Genomic DNA, 20,189 nt, shown 5'->3' on the forward strand with positions numbered 1-20,189 from the left:
CTGTTCAAATGCTGCTGTATTTCTGGAAATGTTGTTAAGATCACTAAGGTCGAACTTTTGCCCCACCTTACTCTATACTATATTCTTAGTCCTCTGGAGTTCATGGTAGGCACGACCAAGAATATGCATTACTTAAGATTAAACATGTCTAACTGACAAAGTAAAAGACCAAAACAAACCACATCATTTTGCGAAAATTATCTTTCCAATACACTATTTTCAGTTGAATCATCCTCACTAAATTTACGAGCTTCGTAAATTTGATTGACACAAAAAGGCTTTGTAAAACGAGATTTTAATGTATTTGGGAATCTGTTATTTTTTAATCATATTGGAATCCCTCTTCCTCTCCACTGATAATTTCCATCCTAAAATTTAACCTCTCTTATCTATAACTAATTGGAATAATCATGAAGCTTTGAACGACGTTCATAATAACCCAATTGGAATTCCTTCAACAGCCCAATCAAACAAAGAGCCAATTCATCGAGTTCACCACACAGGACGATAACGCACATACGGACAGAGATGAACCAGACGTTGCTTCTACGAGGGGGCCATGGATGTGTAATGGCTTTCGTATTGGATTGTTAGTTTTCTCTTTTGCGAAAAGCTTTAGCTTCCATAAAACCTTTACTATTACAAGCCGATCCGTCATTTGTCAACGAGCTCGTACAGTAACCACGTAGGTTGTACAAGCTTGTTCAGTCAGTTCGTTCCTGAACCTATCGCAATACTCACCGATTATAGATAGTGGTCTTCGTTTCTCACTATTAGGAAACGAGAAGAGCATCTCTAGTAGTTGTTTGTGCAGTGCTTCTTTAGAAATTGTGATTTATTTTTAATTTTGATTTGTGCTTATTGATATTTTGGCGTTGCATCGATACTCAGCAATATCCAGCCCGTGAAAATGTTTCGATTGGGACAGGTTGTGATTCGAAATGGCCAGAAGGTGAAAGCCATCGAGCTGCGAAGGTAAGTTCCACGTATTTAATGCACAGTAGAATAAAAGATGAGTATCTCCTTTGTTGGGTGCTGACCAGGCGAGGTCAGGGGTGTTACATGATTGATTTCCCGCAACAGAATCTCGAGTACTCTCGAAATAGGTCATGATCACTTCGTTATCTATGCGTAGTACTACTAGCTAAGGGGGATAGTACGTGTAGGTAATCATGTGCCAAATATAATTCTTCCTCGATAGTAGGTAAATAAACATTAGACTTTGGACTTTCGTCTAGATTGCTCTTCAATTTGCGTAAACAACCATTCGGTGGTATGTGTGAATGCGCTAACCAGTAGTGTGACGTCCCTGTTGGTGACGATGGGCGATACACTCGTATGTATAGAAAATACCTAATTCACAGCTGTGAGTTATAGCTTATAAGCCTTTTTTGTACAGCTGAGCTTATCTGGCACTGCTGAGACATTGTGAAGCGCACCGTGGAGCTCCGGTGTTCAAAGGTCACTTTTACCAAGTAATGATTAAAACGCACGTTAGTGGATAGAGCATGACTAATCCTGTATTGGATGTTTGATTGCATATAAGAATAGATTGACCGATATGATAAGGATTTAATGCATTGCGTTTTATCTAATCCTTTATCTATCGTTTGTCTTCAACAAGTGCACTAACGTCCGGTCTCCTGCACCACGATGCCGCTCACCGCTGTTTATTTATCTTTCTTTCGAATAAACGGTGTTTTTGTTAGAAACAAATCCAAACTACATACAAAAAATAGTTCAATAAGGTAATAGTGAAAAGTGACAGTGTTTTTTTAGAAAACCTGACTGAAAATAAATGTGTACTGACACAAATAAAAGTTAGGAACGGTACCTATCAGATTGAAAACTACTTCGCTGATTGACATTACATTGGGAATCATTTGTTCAAGGCTAGTAGTGACTAAACGTCTAAAGATATTTGCTCAAAGTTTCCTTTAGGTTTTATTTCAAGCTCTTTGTTCAGAATACCTTCTAGAATTGAATTTGTTTTTCAAGGATACGTTCAAAATTAGAGAGAATAGAAATTTCTTTCAAAAAATATTTCAATGACAACTCAGCTCTCTCGGAGTTCATTCTATGATTTCCTCCAGAATTTTAACTCAGGATTTTAGCAGGGATTGAACCAGTAATTTCTTTAAGAATATTTTAAGAAATTCTTTGGAGATTTTTGAGATTTTCCTCTGAAATTTTCTCTAAGATTTCAACCATAAATATCTCAAAGTAAAATATACGAGAGATTTCCCCCAAGAATCCTTCAGGAATTATTCAACGAATTCTTAAGAAATTTTCCAAAGAAGCCTAGAAGATTTTTTTACAAAAAATCTTACTGGAACTTATAAAACTGCTTGTTGCGCAGTCGCAGCAGGGTTTTTGAGGATTTTAAGCTGATAAATTGCTATTTACACACTAACTCAGCGATCACGTTCGATATGTAGGCTAGTCATATCAAATTCGTCCATCGTGCGCCAGAGTGTCGGACTCGGAACTTCTACTACCGACTAAATCCACCTTCGCCAGGAACTTTCTCTTGACATTACTTCATGGGGGAGGCTATTGTGTTAAACAGCACTGCAACTTACTTCGCTTTCTGTGTGTGACTCACGTGCATCTTGTGCTCCTGCACTTTCCTTGCTTTTTCCATATTGCATTTGGGGCTGGCGTTACGCCGTTCCTGTGCTTGCTACGCTTCGTTGCTCTGCGGCGACGCATTTGGGGCTGACATCTCGCATTTGGGGCTGACAGACCCTTGCGCAACTTCTATTGATCGCTTCTGCGCCTGCTGCTAATCATCTGATTCTCGAGCTCTCAAGGTTTGACCAGTTGAATGCTGATGTCGATCCAGCGATTCCGGCTCGAGGCTAGCTTCCGGTTCACTAGCGCCCCGGCGTTACAAAACTGGTGCGTTGTCACGATGCACGCTACCCGGCATAGTCCTCGACGGTGGAACTAGCCTACTCCAGTGAAGAGTTCCTAACGTAGGAATATCTCCCGGAACTGTTAACGTAACGTGTTTGTTCCCGCTTCACTGCTGCTGACCGGTGAAGGGCCGAGGTCGACCCAGCGATCTGGTTGGATGATGAATTCCGGGTCACTGGTGCTCCGATGGCTTAAGCTAGTGACTCGCTACGGACGAATCAGAATAGTCCCCGAAGGTGGATATATCCTACACCGACGAAGATTTCCCCGACGGCGGAACATATCCCAAACCGTTGCTATCCGGGCAGATGCTGAGGTCGGTCCGGCGATTCCGGTGGAGAGAAGCTTCCGGTTCACAGGCGCCCCGACGACCATTTGCCGGTGCTGTTTCGCGATCTTCTCAGCTAGTCCTCGGCGAAAAGAACATAGCCTACCGCGTCACGATGTTGGTCGGTCAAGTGCCAGGGTCGGTCCAGCAATTCCGGTTGGAGGATGACTGCCGGATTACAGGTGCCTCGATGACTTGTTACTTGTTACGCTACGCCCGCCTACTCCGGTTGCGCCCTTTGTTCTCCTTTATATACTCCCTTCAACAGACTGACTTGTCGAGTGCCGAGGACGGTCCGACGATTCACCCACATCGACAGATACGGAATTTGTCGGTGGGTCCATCTACCGTTCTCAGCGCTATCCCACTGCTGTTGCTATTTCCTCATGGTTTCATTTTTGACTCTGGTCCGAAATCCCCGCGTGCGGTCCCTCTATCACTCGCTGTCCTCTTCGAGTTGAAAGCTTATATCGATCAATCCTGCAATTACATAGACTGCCTCTGATAATATCGTACGATACGCACTCCACACACGCATGGCCATCAGTCTGAAAGTACTGTTCAGCCTGGAGCGGTTTCTCTTCGTCTGCAGTGCTGTTACCCACACGGGGCCAACGTATCTAAGTATTAATATAGACACGCTCGCCAGTAATCATTTCTTGCTGGTGCTGATCGCTGAATTTTTGTGCATGATCCGGGATAGAGCTGATATCACCTTCACTGCCCTCTCATATGCATAATCGACATGGCTGTTGGAGTTCAGTCGATCATCGATCATCACTCCCAGGTGTCTGACTTTCCGCTTTGAGTCGATGGTATACTGTCCAACCGAGATTCTCGCATGCTGCACTGCCTTTCGGTTGCTCATCATACTACTTCGGTTTTATGATGGGCTATCACAAGCTTCTTTCCTCGCATCCATAATTCCACGGCGTTTACTACCTCAGTAGCAAGTATCTCTACTTCCTCTAGTGATTCACCGATGACTACGAGCACCATATCATCCAACTTTATTGAAAACAGTGTGGGCAAAAGCCTAGATACTGTGACGACGGCAGGCACTGGCCGCTCCAGTGCAACATGTGTGGTGACCGATGGCCCGGGACTAATCGAGGCCATGGATCGCAATAGGGAGTACCTCCCAAAAATGCAGGTAGCTGCTGAGCAACTTGATGTCATCATCGAATATGTTAAAAGCAAAACAAATATCAGCAAAGACTTGAAAACAAGTCTACTGAAATTGCGACAATCAGTCCTAGCTGCAAAGCAGGACTATCAGGTATCAGAAGGCCGGCTCCAGAGGCACGTTCCCCGCCATTTGGGAGATTTGTGCCATCGCCATATTTGAGCCTATTTCATCATCTACCCGAAGGGAGAGGAAAGGGAAGGGAAAGATGGGAGGAAATAGGAGTGGGGTCCCTTGAAGAGGGAAAATCGCATAAGCGAATTGAGAGCATGTAGCTCCATACCACAATGGGTTCGAACAGCGCCCTAAAAAGGACACTGCAAAAACGCATGAGCGTACAGAGAGCCTATAGCTCATTACCACAGCGGGTTAAGAATAACAGAATGTCCTGAAGATTCAGGTTTCTGAAATCAGTTTCACTTAATAAGTGTTAACCAAGTAATGGATCATTAAAATAACCAAAACGGCCGCTATGGAAAGCATAGATAGCGCCACCGTAGCCTTGTGTGTTTGACACAACAGCAATGCTGTCACAATGTTAAATCCCATATACAGTGGCGCTTTTGTTTTGATGCGGTGAGCACTTGCAAAAACTGCTTCAATGATCCATTGGAATCGCAATTACGCGAAGATTGGATAGTTACATATCAGATGATAAGAAGTTCCATAATCGGAATCACAACTATCACACACAAATGTATCAACACACTGAATATTTGCCATGTGATAGTTGAGTCGGCAGTGGCCAGTCAAGGTTGTTACCAAGAGACTGCAATTCTGCTTTGACAGATTTGTTAAATACTTCGCCACCCTTGGAGATGGCTCAGTAATGTACAATTTTGTTTGACGACATGACTCCAAACTATTTCAATATTGCTTGTGCTAAGTTGCCGCCCAAGAATTTATCTGAAGCTTCACCCAGCACTTCGAAATTGGAATAGCTGCCTGAGAGCCAATGAAGTCATGCGATGCTCCATTGCGAGCTAATTCATAAGCCAATTCATTCCCAGCAATGGAAGAATAGCAAGGACCCATATAAGTTTTACAGAGTTCACTGAATTCAGTTCCTCAAATTGAGTTCGACGTGCGATAACAAGCTTAGACCTTGAGTTGGCCTAAGCAAGAGCTTTAAAAGCAGCCTGACTATCTGACATATTCCTTTACAAATAGCCAGACGTCAACTAGTCCCGCGAAGGGAGTTGTGAGAAACAAAGTGACAAGCAATTGTGGGATTCACTCGAAGCAAGGACAATTGTGTCCCAATTCACCGGAAATGGAAACATTCAAATCACTAGGATTTCCAATGGACGGAGAGAATTCATAGAATTTGGTCACAACCAATTCCCAGTTTGTGGAGTATAACAAATGCAAAGTCTGCAAATTTACATTCATATGTTCATATAGAAATGTAGCGATGATCAGATAATGATTCATCATCTGATACATGCCAATTAGTCAACTCTGACTGATTCTGTTCAAGCAGAGCATTATGTCTAACACTTCTTCTCTAGCAGATACCATGAAGGTTGGGCGATTCCCTAAAATAAGTAATCCAAGATTTGAACTACTTAAACATTCCATCAGACTGGAGCTTCTCAAATTGATATCTGAGCTGCTCCAGATGATGTGATGAGTATCACCATCACTACCCACAAATCAGCAGAAGGCCTTTTCATAGGCAGTGAACGACAACTCGTTTGAAATCATCTATTGGGGATGGTTCATCATGTCGAAAGACGTATTTCCTATAGAGGTCACCAACAGAAATATCAATTGTGACAGCACATACATCTCTGGTTGTTAACTCAGAAATGAGTGTAGCAACGTCAGCACTATTTACAAACACGCATGCACGAGGTATGGCACGCGAGTTTGCCATTTCATGTTTATGAAAGTAACAAAAACTGGCTCCACAAGGTTACCTAGAAAAAAGTTCACAAAAGTAAGGTTTTTGCGCCATTTGAACTGTACCATTTGCATTAGTCTACAAAGATTAATCGTTGCTGATATTTTATGCTGAAGATTGGTCAGACTAAGCTATCCTAACCGTAGCTACTACCCAAACTAGGCAGGATTAAGCTTTTCGCAATCTCAGAACGAAAAATACCAGCAGCGAAAAAACCAGATCGGTATCTCTTAAAAGTCGCCAAAGGCGAAAAGCACAGAACACACTGTGTAATACGCATAATGCGAAACCATAGAGGTGAAAATTTAAACTAAGTTACAACGTATTGATAAACCCACCCTTATTTAGCCTCAGGCTTGAGACTGAAGAAGGGCAGCCGATTATCTCGGAGAAACACAAGGTCACCTGCACCATTGCTCCGGGTAGCATAGGAAGGGCATAATACTGTAGAGGGCGCCCTGGTACTCCACAGGCTCCGTTTGCGGTTAGGTTTTATTTAGACCCCCCTAACCATTCATTCTTAGGCACGGTAAGCTTAAAGCCGCATGAATTAGAGGTCACCTGTGAGGTGGACTTTTACCACCGGAACAGGCAGTCCGTAGTGTTAATTCTTAGCAAGTTGAAACAACCGCTACCGACACTACACGGCTATCTAGGCTGATCGGGAAAAGGAAGTTAACATTGATGATTAACTCCTGACGTACCCAAACAGCCGCCAAATCATCATACTACTTCGGTTTTATGATGGGCTATCACAAGCTTCTTTCCTCGCATCCATAATTCCACGGCGTTTACTACCTCAGTAGCAAGTATCTCTACTTCCTCTAGTGATTCACCGATGACTACGAGCACCATATCATCCAACTTTATTGAAAACAGTGTGGGCAAAAGCCTAGATACTGTGACGACGGCAGGCACTGGCCGCTCCAGTGCAACATGTGTGGTGACCGATGGCCCGGGACTAATCGAGGCCATGGATCGCAATAGGGAGTACCTCCCAAAAATGCAGGTAGCTGCTGAGCAACTTGATGTCATCATCGAATATGTTAAAAGCAAAACAAATATCAGCAAAGACTTGAAAACAAGTCTACTGAAATTGCGACAATCAGTCCTAGCTGCAAAGCAGGACTACGAGAAAGCCAAGGAACAACTGGGCAAGGTAGAAGGCCAAAAAGACACTAGGTCGTGTCAGACCGAAGTGTTTTCCTTCACAGGCAACGCGAATATATCTGATGATATTATTCGATACGCGATGCGGAAGAGGGAAGCTTCCGGGGATGAATACGTGGCGAAAAGACGTATGGTTGCTAAGGGAAAAGTAACCTACGCGGCCGTCCTCCAAAGCGGAAAAGCTGGCACGAGCCAAGCCCCGCGATCAAGCGGACATGGCAACAAAGGAGAGGCCAACACCAATCCTAAGGCCAAGAAAGCCAAGAAAAAGGAGCCACGGGTTAACCGGAACCAGGCAGTGCATCCACAGGAACCACGGGCGCAAGGCAACAGCAACCCGTGGATACGAGTTGGAAATAAGAAAAAACAGAGGAAACCGAAAACGGAGCCCAAGGAGAGCGCTAAACCGAAAACAGCGAAACGTAGGAATTAAGGCGAAGCCCTCGTTATCAAAACGGAGGAAGCAAAATACGCCGAGGTTCTGAAGGCGATGCGAAGCACAGAGAAGCTATCGCCATTGGGCGCAGACGTGCGAAGCATAAGGCGAACTAGGATTGGTGAAATGATCCTAGTCTTAAAGAAGGACGCCAAGGAAAAGGGTGCAGTCTATAAGCAACTGGCACAAGAAGTACTTGGTGACGAGGTTGATGTAAGATCCCTTACTGCTGAAGCGACTCTCCAGTGTAAAAATCTGGATGAGGTCACCGATGCAGCGGAGGTCTCGGCTGCCCTCAAAGAGCAGTGTGACATCGACGTAGCCAGTAAGGCCATCCACCTTAGAAAGGGCCCGCAGGGCACCCAGGTGGCGGCGATCAGGCTGCCGGTCGCAGAGGCCAACAAAGCGAAGAACTTGGGCATACTCAAGGTAGGCTGGTCTGTTTGCCGGCTGAGCATACAACAGCCTCCTGAAGTTTGCTTCAAGTGTTTCGGGAAGGGCCATAAGTCGTGGAATTGCAATGGTCCCGACAGAAGTAAGATGTGCAGAAAATGCGGCGCGGAACGCCATAGGGCAAGCGATTGTAAGCAAATCGCTAAGTGCCTAATATGTGTCGACAGAGCAGACAACGGACACTTAACGGGCGGACCCAAATGTCCGGGCACAAGCGGAGTATCAAAGCAGCCAAAACGGAAGTAACACAATTAAATTTAAACCACTGTGATGCAGCCCAGCAGCTGCTTTGGCAGTCAGTCTCGGAAACCAAGACTGACGTGGTGTTATTATCGGACCCATACCGCATACCAGCCAACAACGGGAACTGGGTGGCGGATAGGTCTCAACAGCTGGCAGCTATAGGGACGACAGGACGATACCCAATCCAAGAAGTAGTCTCTAGCTCAAATGACGGTTTTGCGATAGCAAAAATCAACGGCGTGTTCTATTGCAGTTGTTACGCGCCCCCAAGGGTGTCGATTGAGGAATTTTCCCACATGGTTGACAGGATGATGGCCGAACTAGCTAATCGGCAGCCAGTAGTGATAGCTGGCGACTTTAATGCATGGGCAGTGGAGTGGGGTAGCCGCTGCACCAATCAAAGAGGCCAGCTATTGTTGGAATCCCTGGCCGCATTAAATGTAGAGTTGGCAAATGTGGGTACAGTGAGTACCTTCCGCAGAAATGGTGCAGAATCGATCATCGACGTGACGTTTTGTAGTCCTAACCTTTTAGGTACCATGAACTGGCGCGTTGATGACGGTTATACTCATAGCGATCATCAATCGATTCGCTATAGTATAATACCAGGCGGGCAGAAGGCAGCGCGATGTAACTCGACCCAAGCCCGAGGATGGAAAACAGCGCGCTTCGACGTCGAAGTATTCACTGAAGCCCTGAGGCGCGAACGAAACACTCTGGACCTAAACGGTGAAGAGCTAGTTGCTATGATATCACGAGCGTGTGATGCTTCCATGCCGAGAAAAGCCCCTCCTAGAGAGAACAGGCCGCCAGTGTATTGGTGGTGCGAATCAATTGCAAATCTTCGAGCAATCTGCTTTCGGACTAGACGAAGAATGCAACGCGCACGCACAGAAGCACAAAGAGAGGAACGCGGTGCAGCATTCAGAGAGGCAAAGTTGGCTCTCAAAAAGGAAATCAAGAGTCGAAAACGGGCATGCTTTGAAAGTCTATGCGAGAGTGCCAATTCTAGTCCATGGGGTTACGCCTACAGAGTGGTAATGGCTAAGACCAAAGGAGCCATAGCGCCCCAAGAGAAATCGCCCGAGTTGCTGCGATCGATAATCGATGTACTCTTCCCGCACCATCCCATAACACGGTGTGCTGGAACACACATATTATCGAACTTGCATGAACCTCCGATCTTTTTTCACTAAAAGTTAGCCTTGATAGTCAAAAGAAGCTTGCAGAATATTAAAAAATCTTTCATCGGCAAAAAATTGGAAAAAGACGATTTTTGTATTTTTACCCTTCTCCCATATATGAGTTCATAGGAGAATATTAGAGATACACTAATATGATGACTTTTAACGGCTTAATGATCAATTTGACATATCTTTAACATGAATGAATTCTTAGATGTTTTAAATTAAGCATCATTTCCTACATACACTCACACAATATGACCAGCCCATGGTGGTATGCCGTATTTTATATAATGGAAATTTCACTTTTCACTTCAGAAAAGCTCATATGAACGCTTTGTATTCTTCTCTCTGAATCAAATAAGTAATATTTTACGTATACGGTAAAGTTTTCTAATCAGAATAGGAATTCCCAGAAATGGATACACATGGCAGTATAGGCTGTATTCATGTGCTTATACGCGCAAAAGTCTTGAGAGAAGGTTCACTATAACATGATTAACAGTAAACGGCTTATATAGCCTTAATGTGGTCTCAAGCTCATCGTGATACAAGTTTTGTGCTGTCAGTAACCTACTCAAATGCAATGCGCACATTATATTTGGGGTTTGAAGTGCCTGATTTTGAGTAAAAGGGCTGGATTACTTCGGATCGACATTATGTCATCACTCCAATTATTTGTCATAAGATGAATAATAAATGTGGCGACGATGACAAATCGATCCAACGTAGTTCAGCACTTTTATTCAAGACTTCGCACTTATGGAGAGGGCAAATTTTGCGAAATAGACACAACAATTTGAATATCCAACATGGACACATACATTTTAGTATCGTAAAACGAGGTATCTTTGAAAATGCGGCTAACTTTGATAGTGCGGGATCCGCAACGTACTAAACAAAATAACAAAAATTATGTTATTCAGTTAAGCAAAACGAATACGAAACTAAGGGGTATCAGTGTGACACTTCACCTCTGAGCTGTTTTCATGCCAATCGAGAGTATTTGAGGCTTTATAGGTATTCGAATATTTAAAAATGATGAGATTTTGGTACTTTCAAAACGCTCACAAACAATCTGTTTTACTATCACTATTTCATGAAACTATAATGAGTTCGGTACGTATGCTTGATGTCCTAGCTATAGTAGAACATGAATCTGGTATCAAACCTCATAGGGAAAAACAGTTTTACAATTTGGAATCATTTTCGTAATCAAAGTCACAAATTCCCATATAACATTAAAAGCCTAGAGGTATGCAACGCCTCATGTACTTTACGGGATTCATTCGATTTATACTCATTCATGTTCCAAAAACGATTGATTTATGGTGAATTCAATGTCGAAACATGATTATCGATAGATATCTATTCAGAGATATACTTTTATACCCATTATTATCAATTTATGATGGTGTTTATCATGTTTGTTTTGACTGAAAACCGTTTTAAAGATGTTTCTTGTTCAATAAGTTCTGTACTTTAATTGATAAAATCTAATCCAGTTTCTCTTTTAACACTTCAGTTGTCGCGCTGTTGTATTCTGTACAACACTGGTGGAAAAACCTCGCTCTTCGTTCCCAACAGCAGCGTGGTGGTTCTGACGGTGGCAAACCGCGCGACGACTGGAAGGTTAACATTCTCCAATCCAATTCAAACTGTGATGATGTCAAACAATAGTTTGTTTTGGATTTTCATGTGCTTATCTACTCATTATCAATGTTACCCCATTACCAAAAACTGACTTTCGATTATATGAAAAACTATAGATTCATTAAGATCGAACCGTTATGCAATCTTTCATGTGCAATCGATAACTAACAAACCAGTGCTTGTTTTACAAATAAAAAATAAAATATTTAGATTTTCTCTAAAAAAACTATCAAAGTTACCCCGTTTGATGGTATGTATTTAGTTTTAAGTATATGAATGTAACTAGGGATACGTTAATGATGTGAGGTTTTAGCAAACGCACCCAACCAGCGGCTGCAAGATTTCCATTTAAATCTGCATGACAACTTTACAAGTATTATATAATATTGTTACTCATACAAGAAATATAAGACTATCATAGTTTTTTTTTTATTTTCACATCTTACATTTTCTGTATAAACCCTGTATATGTAACGATATTTTACAATATTTGAATGCGTTCTTGTTTTGGATGTAGACATACCGTATACAGGTTTACGTAGAATCTTCCTCCATCTTTCAATCAAAACAAATGTGAATAACAAGACCAGCTAGATGTGAACACACCATACAAAATTTAAACAGTACATTGCCCTATATAATTGTATGGCGGTTTATTTTAATGGTTGCATGTAATTATACAATTGTCTGTTATCTTAAAAAAGCTTCATGTTCAATAACGAACTCCAATGATTTCAATTATTCTGTAGAATAGGAAACATTGATTAAAACTTGATAAGTTGTAGTATGTTTACCTTAAGGCTAAGTAGCCCGTCATTCGTTTTGGCAACAATGATGACTTTTTAGCTTGCATTTCAAAGTGATGAAACTCAGTCTTGATAGTTTATATTGACTTGAAAAAGTGTCACTGCATGCGCTAACATGCATAGAGTATGCTGATACTTTTTCAGGTGAGTCAGTGCAGAACCAACTGATTTTCTTTGATTCGAAATCGTGAGATGAATCAGCAACAATCATCAACGACGCGAACAAAGTTCAATGACGGCCTACTTCGCCTTAATAAATCTATGTAAAAATGCGATGTCGTTAATAAACCGCATACCACCACCAATACTCGGTCTTTTGCATCAAACGATGTCACTCTAACATTTCTTTCCTTCCCCAATGACCGTAAGGACGTGGCCGGCACGGTTATCGAATTTGTAATGCTTAGAATTATCGGGTCCTTGTGCAATTTTGATTATTCTTGTCGAAAACTTGTAAATTTATGTAGTTACAATCAATGAAATTATAAGAACATTTTCTGGTATAAAATCATATATAAACTTTTCTAAAAATTTCCATGAGAAATTATTTGAATAATCTTCAGTAGAGGAGTAATCCTTGAATAAAATGCTGGTAAATTCCTTCCGGAGCTAATTCTGAAGGCATTCATTTCAACTTTACTTGAATTCCCAGTACAAATTCATGGAGGAATTACTGGAGGACTTCATAAATGTCTAGAAAATCTTTGACGCATTTCCTTGGAAAATCTGTGAAATAAGCAGATGCTACACTTTCCACTTGTTTAACGAATTTAAAAATTACAATGGCGTCATATTTATAACATAAAGCAAACAGTAAATCAGGTTGTCTACTGCTTGAAAACAAAAACTAGAAAACCTGGAATTATAAAGGAATTCAACCTATAAATAACCTGGAATTCTCAGGGAATTTTGCCGGCCATCACTTTCCAAAATTCATCCACGATTACTCGCAGGAAGTGTTCCAAAAATCTTTCAGGTATTGTTCGATGAAATCTGTTACAAACTTTTCAGAGAATTTCCCGATAAATTTGACCTCGGCTTCCTCATTAAGTTCCTCTAAATTTCCAAATCTCCATGGATACTTCAAAACTTTATTCAAGGTTCCACACCAGCAATTATTACAGTTTTTGCACTAGAGCAATTATTACAGTTTCTGCACCGAACATTCATACATATTTTTTTCAGGAATTTCATCAAGTTATCAAGAAAATTCTAGTGAGAATTTTATAGAAGATATAGGAGTTCTTTCAGAGGTCCTTGTAAAAATTCATCAAGGCACACTTAGAACTCATGCAAGCTTAATAAGAAGTTACTCTAGGATTTTGTTTCGTAATTCCTCGCGGATATTTTTAACAATTTTCTCCAAAATAATCTGTAAAATTTCCTTGCAATTTCCCTGGAGAGATCCCTGTATGAATGACTGGAAAAAATATTTAAAGACTTACTTGAGTAATTTTTCGAAAAAAATGGAGAAGTTCTTGAAGGTGCTCTAAACGGAAATGTTGGAGGAAGTACTAGGGAAATCAATGGAATATTTGGAACTTAATTGAAAAATATCTGAAACGGTCTTTGGAGAGATTTTTTATGGAATCTGCAAAGTAATTTCTGTGAATAATTCCAAATTGAATTTTTAAGGGTATTAAAAACGAATTTCTTTAAAGGATTTCAAAGAAAGCTTATGAAAACTCTCAAAACTAACTCCTGGAGAGATCTTCGGAGTAATATGTGAAATAAATATTCAGTAAAACTAGCAGCAAATCTACAATAAAACGAGCAGTAATGCTTGTAATCACCCCTATTATTGTTTCCATTCGAATGCCCTTTCGATGTCGCATTCTCGATTACGCTAGCAAAATCAAATGGGCCATGGATTCGAACGAATAGGATTCTATCGAAAGTTGAATCCGCCTTAAACAAGAATCAGGATGAATGTCACGAGAAATCTTATAAAAATATCTGTTTAACTTTACCCGGCAATTATTTTTGAACACAAGGGCACTGAAACCGCAAAAATCCTCAATGTGACGGCACTGGGGCAAGTTGGTCGGGTTCCTTTCTCTCGGCACGTACGGTAAACAGTTCTCGCATAACTTGAGATTACGCCCTAAAAGCCATTGGTAACGGAGTGTGTAGCTCCTCGTTTCTAAGCAAACTAATGGACCTGGATGAAAACTATCACCACTGGGAGATAGGGGAGGTTCTCCTCTTCATCGTAGCATTGTTAAATAACGTGTAAAACCATTATTTTGCTCGGTAGCAACAAGATACACACTCGGTTACCAATGGCTATTAGGGCGAGATCACATGTAATGCGAGAGTTGAACCATACAACACGCTCGCGAAGTGCTTGCTGTTTCGAAGCCATCTTCGATTGAACTGACAGCACCCGAGCAAAAAGAAACATGCCATCCATTTTTAGGGAGTCCAGAGGCAGGGTTGGTAACCATCGGTTTCATCACTGATCGATGACGAAAAATTAAAAAAATATATATTCAGTGCGTAAAAGATCGTCATTTTTGTTGTCTTCAATAACTGACACGGACACCACGACGAAACAAAGCCGCAAAAAGTCCACGAGTAATATTTTTCGTCACTCTTTGCGTCACCCCTCCACACTGAACCAACATAAGCTTCTAATTAGGGGGGTCTGTAGCCTTGAGGTTACGCTTCCGCTTCATAAGCGGAAGGTCATGGGTTCGATTCCCAGCCCCTCCACAAAAAAAAATCCGTCCAGCCACCAGAAGATGCCTCACGGAGCACATCCATCCTCCGTCAGTATCAGATGGTGACTGAGACAAACTGACCCTCTTCGCAGGCAGCTAGCCTCACTAATGGACCGATGCACGAGTTCATTAATTTGACTTTTGAGCGGTGCGTGTTATTTACGTGACCATGGCAACGAGTGAATTCGGCACCGCTCAAACGTCAAATTAGTGAACTCGTGCATTGGTCCATAGCTGAGCTCTCTCCTACCTGCTCGGTGTGAGAGTAAAAGAGTAGGAGAGAGTGAACGCACAATTGAAGACAAAAAGAGTCTGAGCTACGAAGCTGTCTTGTGTTAGCAATTAGGCAAGTACATTTTCAAGAAGTTGTGTTAGTCCTGCTGGTAGGCGCGTGCTACTGATATTCTGAAGGTTTTTTGTTCAACTCCGAAAGCGGGCTGATTTTTTTTGCGAGTTCCCTTTTTGGTCGGCCATTCAATTAGCACCGTCTGCCTTTCTATTCAAGCTGAACGTGTTCAACAAAAACACAGACAGAGAGAAACGGCACGACGAGGTGCTTGGTTGCTGGTAGTTGAGCGTCGCGACACGTTGTTGGTTGCGCTGAGCTGAGGTAGAGACGAAAGTTTTTATTTTTAGTCACCGTCACTGATAGTCATATCCGCCGGCTTATAATAACTCTGTCAAAGAGCAATTCTCTTGGAGAGAAAACAAAATTACGCTTGCTACTTTTATTACAAAAAGGTATTACAAAAAGGTGTTATTTGGTTATCACTGAAAACTATGACATATTCAAGGAATTCACCATGAAATCTATGGAACTGTAGCAGTATGTAACTGTAATGGATTCAAAAATACGAAATTAAAATTTAGCAAATTCTCCTTCAATCAATGTTCTATTCTATTCGTTATCATTAATTTTGACATTTCTGATTGTAGATGCCTTTCGGCAGCACCCCAAACGCAGAAGCGTGCGGAAAACCGCCCAGTGGCCGACGACAAGAAACCCAACATGTCCTTCTTGACCAATATCTTCCGCGGTGAGGTGCAACCCGCTCAGGTATTCCCCTATCCGGAAGTGCTCGATGCCGAACAGAAGGAATACATTGCCGCGTTTGTCGATCCCGTGACTAGATTCTTCGAGGTTGGTTCCGTTTGAGTCCTTTCATCCAATCTGACTTTCTAATTGTCATCACTAATTTCAAATTCAGGAAGTCAACGATCCAGTGAAGAACGACAGCACTGCGAACATTGATGAAGCTACTGCGGATGCCCTTTGGGAGTTGGGTGCCTTCTCACTCCAGGTTCCCCCGGAGTACGGTGGCCTCGGTCTGAACAACACCCAATACTCCAGAATGTGCGACATCATCGGTGGACAAGACTTGGGACTTGGAATCTTCATCGGTGCGCATCAAAGTATTGGATTCAAAGTAAGTGACTATCGAAACACGTGAGCTGATTATTCAAACACAGATAGATCTTCTGTACCGATAAGAAGCTTGTTTATTATGAAATCATTCAAACGCCCTCTATCGCTTATCTCCGTAGGGAATTCTGCTGTACGGAACTAAGGAGCAAAAGGAAAAATACCTCCCGAAGGTTTCTACCGGACGGACTTATGCTGCGTTTGCTTTGACTGAGCCGAGTTCCGGTTCGGATGCCGGTTCAATCCGATGCCGCGCGGTCAAGACCCCGGATGGCAAGCACTACGTATTGAATGGATCCAAGATTTGGATCTCTAATGGTGGAATTGCCGACATCATGACCGTTTTCGCTCAAACCGAAATCGAAGACCCTCGCACCGGGCAGAAGAAAGACAAGGTAACTGCGTTTATCGTCGAGCGCGGATTCGGAGGTGTTACCAGCGGACCTCCAGAGAACAAAATGGGCATCAAGTGCTCCAACACGGCTGAGGTTTACTTCGAGGACTGCAAGATTCCCATTGAGAACGTCCTTGGAGGTGAAGGCAATGGATTCAAAGTGGCCATGAACATCCTTAATAATGGTCGATTTGGCATGGCCGCCACTCTGTCCGGTACTATGCGAGCCTGTATTCAGAAGGCCACCGAACATGCCACAAATCGTGTCCAGTTCGGCAGGAAGTTGGAGACGTACGGGGGTATTCAGGAGAAGCTAGCCCGGATGGCGATGCACCACTATGCGACACAGTCGATGGCCTATATGATCTCTGGAAACATGGACTCCGGTTCTACCGACTACCATCTGGAGGCGGCCATCTCGAAGGTGTTTGCTTCGGAATCGGCGTGGTATGTGTGCGATGAAGCGATTCAGATTCTTGGCGGAATGGGATTCATGAAGGACGCCGGCTTGGAACGTGTGATGCGTGATTTGAGGATTTTCAGAATTTTCGAGGGAACGAATGACATCCTGAGGCTGTTTGTCGCCTTGACTGGTATCCAGTACGCTGGATCGCATCTCAAAGAACTGCAGAAGGCGTTCAAGAACCCGGCTGCCAATTTGGGCTTGATCTTTAAGGAGGGTTCGCGACGAGCGATTCGTAGCATCGGCTACGGTGGAACTGATCTGGCACCGTTCGTTGCTGGTCCACTGAAAGATTCCGCCAAGCAGTGTTCTGAGGTACAATGTAATTATCCGGTTTATTAGAAACACGAACTAAATATGCGTTACATTTACAGAGTATCGACATCTTCGGTCAAGCGGTGGAGTCCCTGTTGATCAAACACGGCAAGGGTATCGTTGAGGAGCAGTTTATGCTGAATAGGCTGGCCGATGCTGCCATCGACACCTACGCCATGGCTGTGGTTTTGTCTCGGGCGTCTCGAGCTGTTCAGAAGAATCTTCCTTCCGCAGAACATGAGATCCTAATGGCGCAAGCTTGGTGTCATGAGGCTGCCGATCGAGTGCGCGTCAATATCCGCAAAATTAACACCGATTCGTTTGCGAAAAACTACGGCAAGATGTCGCAAATCTCCAAGAACATCTGTGCGCACAACGGAATTGCGCACAACAACCCGCTGGATATTGATTAATCGAAGCAGTGATGGCCGAGCTAGTTTTAAGGACAAAACGATATGATTCATAATGGTTTTCTAGCGAAAATTTTATTAGGGAATCTTGCACGACTGTGTCAAATATTCACCAAATGAGAAAGCGTTCGTACTGTTCAGGAGAAAGCTTGCGATGGCTGCAGGAGTTGGGCCTAGCCCCAGCTGTTTATGTATGCAAGTTGATTGATATTTAGAATGAACGATTGGTGGATCAATTAGATAGCCAATTTCACCGACATCCACTAATTTATGTTACTACTTTTAGTTGTCTGAATAACCATACTTTACGTTTTGTTCTATGTATATACAGTTACCTTTATCATATAGTGTCTGCTTTATGTTCAGAAATACATTAAGTTTTACTACACTTCCAGAAGTTTTTACAATTTTCGATGACGCACAGTGGTCCCGAATTCAAAAATCATGGCAAAAATTACGCATACCAAATATTTTACAAGTATTGATCATGACAAGTATTAAGAGTTGCCAATCATATTTTGGGGATAGTCAAACTTTTTTTAGTTTTCATGGAACGAAATCATTACAAAAAGTGTGTGGTCTTTTGATTCCGTTACATGTTCCTGTGAGACGAGCGACGGAATCAAAATCATTCGTGTTCGGTTCGCATTGTTCGAGTGCGAAAAGATATTCGTGTTCAATCGAGGATGGATTACCAACTGGTGAGCTCTGTTTATGATAACATCTGTTCATCGTTATGTGAATTTCAAACAAACTTCGAATGGTTCGTCACTACAAGTGTCGACATAGATCCTTATTCCTGTTTCATATTATTTTAATATGTACATAGGATGCAGACCTACTTGGGCAGTTCCATGATTCCCTTTGGCATGGGGAGTTTTTCTCAGACGAATTATCGAAAATTTGCAACAAGAAGCACTTTAGTACGACGCATATTATGGGCAAAATATGAGCTCCGTAGCATTCAAAAAACCTCACTTCCGAAGTGAACCAAAAGTGCCAAGAATAGGATCCGGCTTCCTACCTTCTTCATTATAAATGTCAACGTACTGTTTCAATCTTCTACCAATATATTTCCACCGCGAGACAAAAATTCAAAACAAAACCAGCTTTAAGTAAGAGTCCCTTATCCATGGATCGCATCGCCGCCCAAAGGTGACTGCCAGATATCCTTACCAGATGGTATCCTTTGGAAGGACATGTCCTCCTTTTTGATCATATGTCCTCCCATCCTCCTTTTGCTGAAAATGTTCTCTTGTTTTTTTTTTTCAAATTAATCGAATATTCAATTTCATGTTTATTAATTTTCTTAATATTTATTCGTTAGAAAAAATAGCTATTTGTTAGACTTGAAAAAGGATGATTTTTTTTACTTTCAAACTTAGTATTAAATTTGGCGACATTTCACCACTTGTTTTCTGCATGTTTGCGAATTTTCAATTTGGAAATAATTTAAGATACCTATTCGATGTACATTTTCTACGAGTTTAGAATCGGCCATGGAATATTTTCTAGATAATGTTTGATTTGTCCACAAAAGTATACTTCATGAACTCTTTGTCGCCTTCTCGCTGTGCATGTTCTGTTAACAGCGGCTTCTTCCATATTGTCTGGGAACTTATTAGTGGGTTGAAATGCTATTGGATTTTTCAACAATTTTTTTGCACTTAACCTTTATGTATGAAATTACTCTGAATTAAAACAAACTTATCAACCAAACCAACATCCTCTATTTTATTTGAAAAAATGGTATTAGATATACGGGTCCATTCATTTATTTAACAGAAATTTGCAGAGGAAAGGAATTATCGTTGATGTTTCTCTTCAATTCTAGAGGTCTATTTCAATTCAAAACTGATATGACTTCAATATAATTCAGGTTGGAACTACTGAATAGTAAATCGTTTTATTTTAACTGCAAAATCTCTCATACATATTAATTCTATTTGGAAGCTTACTATCAGTGCAACGTACAATTGTCTTGAAAATATGTTTTACTCATATGCAACAAGATCACGACTTAAATTTTTAGCAGTTTATGAATCCTAGAACCGTGCAGAGCAACCTTTTGAATGACCTGTCATATGTAAGGATAAATTAATCAAACTTCAAGTTTGAATAAGGGAAGTGTCAAATATACAGCAACACACTATAGTATATATATCGAATTTGGATGA

The 20,189-nt window shown here is 41.8% G+C and overlaps 1 protein-coding gene across 1 annotated transcript; it reads left to right on the forward strand.

Moving 5' to 3' along the window:
* The first annotated feature begins 653 nt into the window (after positions 1 to 653).
* LOC5565366 (very long-chain specific acyl-CoA dehydrogenase, mitochondrial) lies at positions 654 to 18,242 on the forward strand. Its single transcript, XM_021845332.1, has 5 exons — positions 654 to 975; positions 15,944 to 16,148; positions 16,216 to 16,434; positions 16,553 to 17,602; positions 17,662 to 18,242. Exons 1-5 carry the CDS (start codon positions 911 to 913, stop codon positions 18,013 to 18,015), a joined length of 1,893 nt encoding a protein of 630 aa, XP_021701024.1. The 5' UTR covers positions 654 to 910; the 3' UTR covers positions 18,016 to 18,242.
* Positions 18,243 to 20,189: the final 1,947 nt, after the last annotated feature.

Source organism: Aedes aegypti, chromosome 2 (genome assembly GCF_002204515.2).
Source record: "Aedes aegypti strain LVP_AGWG chromosome 2, AaegL5.0 Primary Assembly, whole genome shotgun sequence".
Taxonomy (NCBI): domain Eukaryota; kingdom Metazoa; phylum Arthropoda; class Insecta; order Diptera; family Culicidae; genus Aedes; species Aedes aegypti.